Genomic DNA, 5,847 nt, shown 5'->3' with positions numbered 1-5,847 from the left:
AAAATTTAATAAAACACCCTAAAATTAAAAACTAAAATAAATAAATACAAATAAGAAATAACATAAAATAACAAATGAATAAAGCGTGTGTAAAATAAAATGACAATAGAAGAAATAACATATGATAAAAAAGTATACAGATGTTTATTAAGATAATTACAAAAAATATTATATAAAAAAGTTTAAAATTTAAGTTAAAAAAATCCAATTAAAATAACAATATTTATAACATTAAAATAATGTAGTAAGTAGGCTGAACCAAAATTTCTTCCCAAATGGAAAACGGTGGGTTTGCAATACTGTGAATACAAATTCAAAATACTAACCCTTGAAAAACACCCTTTATAAATGCAATATTAAAAGATGTTAAAACAAACTGAAATTATTTCAAGTAATATGTAACAAAATACATTGTTTCATAAAACACGAGAAAACAGCAGAAATATGACAGCTCAGCGACTGAGTAAGTAATTTGAATTGCAAATCGCATGATGGAAATTCTTATTTGCTTATTTTGTAATTGACATAACCTGACGGAATTGCAATAAATAAGTAAATGGAGGGTAATTGTGTAATGCTTTCATAGGCAACAGCACCGATTTGATTGAGTTTGCATGCGTGGGGTCTGTGTCTCCCTGAAAAATAAAAAATTGATATATAAGGCAACAAGACACGCTAAACAACTCGATTAGTTATCACGATGCGATTGGAGTGTATTTAGTGGACGGTATATTTAACAAAGCATCGGATTAAACAAAGCAGTATAGACTTATAAACTAAAAATAGTGCCTAAACTAAATATAGAAACAAAATTTGAAAATATTTTTTTTTTAAAATCAACTCAAATAAATAATGGTGAATTTGTTGAAAATAAATAAATACATACACATATAAATATCAATAAAAACGTGCATGGATCGAAAACCCATAAAGAGACTTTTAAAAGCTTTTAAGTAGTTTCCAAAAACATAAAAACAAAAACAGTAATCAAAGAAATGGTAAAAAGTGTAAAAATATTACGAATTTGCGAAACTTTCTTAAAAAATTTTCTCTCAGCCAGTTATCTCTTCAAAAAATTAATAAATATTTGGCCCTCACATTTTTCGCTAAGTGATTCGACGAGCTTCTCTTTCAATTTGTAGTGCGTATCTTAAACTTACATATAACATAAATGAAGAAACCTAAAATTTTATGACGCCTTTGAAGGACGAATGGTTTTGTGGGAAGGCGGAAATCCACCCAGAGGTTTGACACGGACTGCCGGGAGGTGACCGCTGTTAGAAAATACGTTTTCTATTTTTAGAAATTACCGGACTTGGAATCGAATCTTTGGCTTTGGCGGACCCCAGTTATCTCTTCGAATGTCGAGCTTCCTCCTACCGGTGGTGTTTCACTTGTGTTCTCTGACAGGATCATCCATTTAAGGGGATCCTTGAAAAATATTGAAGAGCTGGTAGTACTCGATTGGTTACACATATAAAACCAGCAAGCAATGAAATTACTTCAGCTCAACTTGTAGATAGCCGTTAATCTAACCTATCTTGAACGCCGGGCGCAAGACTACCTAAACTCGGTGAACCATCCCAACTTAGTACTAACTAAGCGCTGTCAGATAAACTATCCTGTTAAGGTGTTAGACTATTGAGATAAGACACAATGTATCGTAGGCTCGTCTGAATTAGGACAGTGTGTCAAAGCAAAGCTGAGTTAGTACAAAGCTAGTGTAGTTTAGCTTCAAGATAGATAGGTTGAGGGTTATAGACCCGTTTAGTTGAAGTAGCCCGGGGCCATCGATTCAGGCTGCAGAATTTCTGCGGTGTTTTTCAGATATTGCCGATTATAAGAATAAATATCTACTTCTCTCTACAAAGCGCAACGAATTCACTTAAAAAATAAAACTCAATAATAGGGTGGTCCATAAAATATCAAAGTCTAAATTTTTTATGGGGCACGCTTTTATTTTGCTCTATGTACAAAATAAAGACATCCACAAAAATTTTAAAATTTTAAACATATTTTTAAAGGTCGTTTTTGAAAAAGTTTTGATATTTTTTAAATCGCAATAAGTTGCCAATACTTTGACTTGAAATCTTATAAATTTGGCATATTAGTGACGCTAATTCATATAAATTTATAAACTCGCCGATATATGGCCAAAGTCAATCTGCCTTATCCTGAGTTTCGCCCGAAAAAAAATTTTCCCGAAAATTTTTCCTCCGCCCATAGTATTTAAATACATGTAAACAAAAAATTAAAAGTAAACCGGTTCAGGGAAAATAAAACTCATGACAAGGCTGAATATTTTTCGCAAAAAAAAAAATTAAATTTTATCAAACCCTGGCAGCGCTCCTATTTTTTTTCTTAATTTTAAAGTTTTCGTAGATAATATCTTTAATTTGTATACACATAGAACAAATTAAAGGAGTGCCCCGTGATGTTGATATTTTAAAGACCACCCTACTGCATAGGTTAATGGAAATTTTGCATGAAAAAAGCGTAAAAAACTGAAATTTGGAAACCTGCCTGCAAGCATTTTTGAAAAATTTTTGTGGTTTCTAGAAATAGTTTAACGTAATTTAAAATCTATTAAATTAATGAACAAAATATATAAAAATTAAAAAAAAAAAGATAAATGTGCTTAAGATACATCAACTTTAAAAAAAAGAAAAAAATATATATAGAACTGTAATCAAACGTTTTGAAGTAAGTAATACATGACCAAAGAAAGAAAATATAATAATAAAAAAAGTAAAACCTAATAGTTTATTTATACTAAGCCCTAACTGCAGTTTATGCCTATTGGAAAAAGGAGATTACAACTCATTGCTTATATTAAATGAAGTAAAAAAAAAAACAAAAATTAAGAAATAAAACTTGCCAATCACACCATGTTAAAATTCTTTGAAATTACATGAGCTCTTAACTGCAGTTAAGCTCTTGGTGAAAATATACTATAAATTAAAAAAAGGTAAAAGTTTAAATTTTGATTTATTTAATTTTGTATATTTATGCTTTTCCAAAGTAAAAAAAAAATGCAGCTTCGTGTGATCATCAGACTACTGCTGATAGCTTTTGTGAGCTTATGCGGCGTGCAGCGGCTACACTGTGCCAAAATATTGTCAATTTTTCCATTCCCAGGGCCTTCTCAGTACATTTGCGTGCAGGCCTACTTGAAGGAGTTGGCGGCGCGTGGCCATGAAGTTACCTCCATTTCAGCCTTTCCACAGAAGAAGCCGCTAGCAAATTTTCGCGATATATCCATGGAGGAGGTGCTGAATGGCTATGAGGGTATATATAAGTACACAAATTTAAGCCTAACTTTTACTCAAATAAATGTAATTTAAATCATCTTTCGCGTTTTTTTTTTGTCCAACAGAAACCATCGTCAACGTAATCGAAGTGGAGCGCAATAAATGGGAAGAGCTTAATCTTTACTATGATTTCTTTACCGGTGGCACCTTGTCGGTGCTGCAAAGTGCGCGCGTTCAACAGCTACTCCAGTCGCATGAACAATTCGATCTCATCATTGTGGAAGCATTACAAATGGATGCGGTCTATGCGTTGGCACACCATTACAAAGCACCAATTATCGGCATATCTACTTATGGCGCAGATCCAACAATCGATGAGTTGGTGGGCAACACTTCACCCATCTCTTATGTGCCTTTGCCGCTTTCGCAACTCAGCGATCGCATGAATTTCTGGCAACGTCTGCAGAATCTGTGGCATCATTTCTTGCATCAGCTACACATGCACTACTACTATCTACCCAATCAATTGGCCATCTATAAACAATATTTTCCCAATGGCACGGCTGATATTCTGGCTTTGCGCAAGAACTTTTCCTTAGTACTATTAAATCAACATTTCTCCATTAGTTTTCCGCGCCCGTATGTGCCAAATGCCATCGAAGTTGCTGGCATGCATATTAGTCATAAACCAAAGAAGCTACCCGCCGATATGGAGGCTTTTATTAAGTCATCGCCTGCGGGTGCGATCTACTTCTCGCTCGGTTCGAATGTGAAGAGTAAGAATTTGTCGAAGGAAAAGATTGCCGCGCTAATGCGCGTTTTCGCCTCATTACCCTACAGTGTACTTTGGAAGTTCGAAGCTGTTGAGTTGCCGGATAAGCCGAAGAATGTCTACATCAGCAAATGGTTTCCGCAGTCGGACATTCTTGCCCATGCCAATGTAAAGCTTTTCATTTCACATGCTGGTCTACTCAGCACCACCGAGGCGATACATCATGCGAAACCGGTGGTTGGTATGCCTGTCTTTTTTGATCAATTTCTCAATATGGAACGCATTAAGCGCTTAGGCATTGGCGTGTCTGTGAACTATAAATCTTTCACATACGACGAATTGAGGTGTGCTATATTGGAGATTTTGGAAAATCCAAAATATACACAAACGATACAGCAGTTATCGCGACGTTATCACGATCGGCCAATGAAACCGTTGGATACGGCAATTTACTGGACGGAATATGTGTTGCGACACAAGGGAGCGCCACATATGCGTGTAGCTGCTCAGGAATTGAACTTTATACAATATAATAGCTTGGATACGATGGCGACGTTGATAGGCGGCATAGTTGGAGCTTTAGCGCTGCTCGGTTGGGGTGTCTATAGAATTCTAAGCGGACTGTTTTTGAGCGAAGAAGTGGAAAAGAAGTTAAAGCGCAACTGATAATAAATTGTTGCGGCATATGATTGATAAAGAAAACGAGTAAGTGGAAAACATATTTCCAACTTGTAAACATGTGCTTTTTTGTATGCCAATTGTATGTAGATAAGTATGAGAGATAAATATACGATGAACAATTTTGTCAGTCAAATGCTTTGAGGCGTTTGTGTTTTTTCTTTATCAGCAGTTGCCATTTTCAGAAGATTTAATTGGCTACACGAAGAGACAACGATGCGGCAGTCCTAACTTTTTAAGTTATTTTAAGTTTTACTCGGTATAGAATTCTCAAAAAAAAAAAATCTAAATTTACCAAAAAATTTATATATGAAAAGTATCCAGAAAATTTTGCGAAAAAATTCCAAAAGTTATCGAAAACAAACTATATATAAGTTTGGAAAAATCTCTAAACATTTACCAAAAACTCGCTGTTCTTAAGATTTTGAAAAGTTCCACAAAGATTTTGAGAAGATATCGAAATATGTCAAAAAACCGCCAGGAAAACTTCTAAAAATTCTAGAAAGTCTCAAAAAGTACTACCAAAACAACTAAAATCTCCCGATAATCAAAACACGAAGAGGCACGAAAAGTATCGAAAAAATCCACAAAACTTCAGAAAGAATTTCAAAATTTCTTCAAAAATAAAACGCAAAATAACCCGACCATAAAGTTTAAACCAATTTTTTTTAATCTTGAAAAATGCTGAAATGCTGAAACAGATAGCAACAAATAAGGAAAGGAGTCCCAAAATTGATCAAAAACTCTCTAAATATGAATCCAAAAAATTCCCAAAAAAAAAATTGCGAAAAGTCGCTTTTATTAGATTCGAATATATTTTCGACTTAAAAGCTTCCGAAAAATCTCTACAGATCTTGAAAAAAGATCAACATCTAGCCTTAAGATTATGAGATGGGTGTACACCACGATAGTAAGACCGGTATAGACATATGGGGCGGTGGCTTTGATTTCGAAAACTACTTCAGCCGCGGACTGACAGTCTCTCACCAAACTTCAACGCCTAGTCTGCATTACGCAAGCACCGCGCACATGCCCGACGACGGAAATGGAAGTAGTTCTGCCACCTAAGGGCAGGCAGCCAAGTGAGCTCTCCTAAATTTCGCAAGATAGGTAAGGAAAAGTCCAATCATCTAGGATCATGAAAAG

At 34.7% G+C, this 5,847-nt stretch overlaps 1 protein-coding gene across 2 annotated transcripts; it reads left to right on the top strand.

Annotated features, from left to right (window-relative positions):
• Window positions 1-577: 577 nt before the first annotated feature.
• Window positions 578-4,837, top strand: LOC118742170 (UDP-glycosyltransferase UGT5-like). Of its 2 annotated transcripts, none has more exons than XM_036474130.1 (3): window positions 578-727; window positions 3,023-3,288; window positions 3,377-4,837. In XM_036474130.1, the coding sequence occupies exons 2-3, from the start codon at window positions 3,033-3,035 to the stop codon at window positions 4,687-4,689; spliced, it is 1,569 nt and encodes a 522-aa protein (XP_036330023.1). In that variant the 5' UTR covers window positions 578-727; window positions 3,023-3,032; the 3' UTR covers window positions 4,690-4,837. The 2 variants fall into 2 exon arrangements, with proteins under 2 accessions (XP_036330023.1, XP_036330024.1); XM_036474131.1 differs by having other exon boundaries at window positions 697-727; window positions 3,039-3,288.
• Window positions 4,838-5,847: the final 1,010 nt, after the last annotated feature.

The sequence above is a fragment of the Rhagoletis pomonella genome, unplaced genomic scaffold, assembly GCF_013731165.1.
Source record: "Rhagoletis pomonella isolate Grant_MI unplaced genomic scaffold, Rhpom_1.0 Rhpom_scaffold_00001, whole genome shotgun sequence".
In the NCBI taxonomy this organism is placed as follows: domain Eukaryota; kingdom Metazoa; phylum Arthropoda; class Insecta; order Diptera; family Tephritidae; genus Rhagoletis; species Rhagoletis pomonella.
Note: the sequence above shows the minus strand (reverse complement) of the source record. Positions and strands in the feature narration are given on the sequence as shown.

Excerpts from the sequence above, each read along its gene's own strand:
- LOC118742170 (XM_036474130.1), top strand. The coding sequence starts at position 3,033 with ATGCAGCTTCGTGTGATCATCAGACTACTGCTGATAGCTTTTGTGAGC. Across the intron at positions 3,289-3,376 it reads GGTGCTGAATGGCTATGAGG|AAACCATCGTCAACGTAATC; the intron begins GTATATATAAGT and ends TTTGTCCAACAG.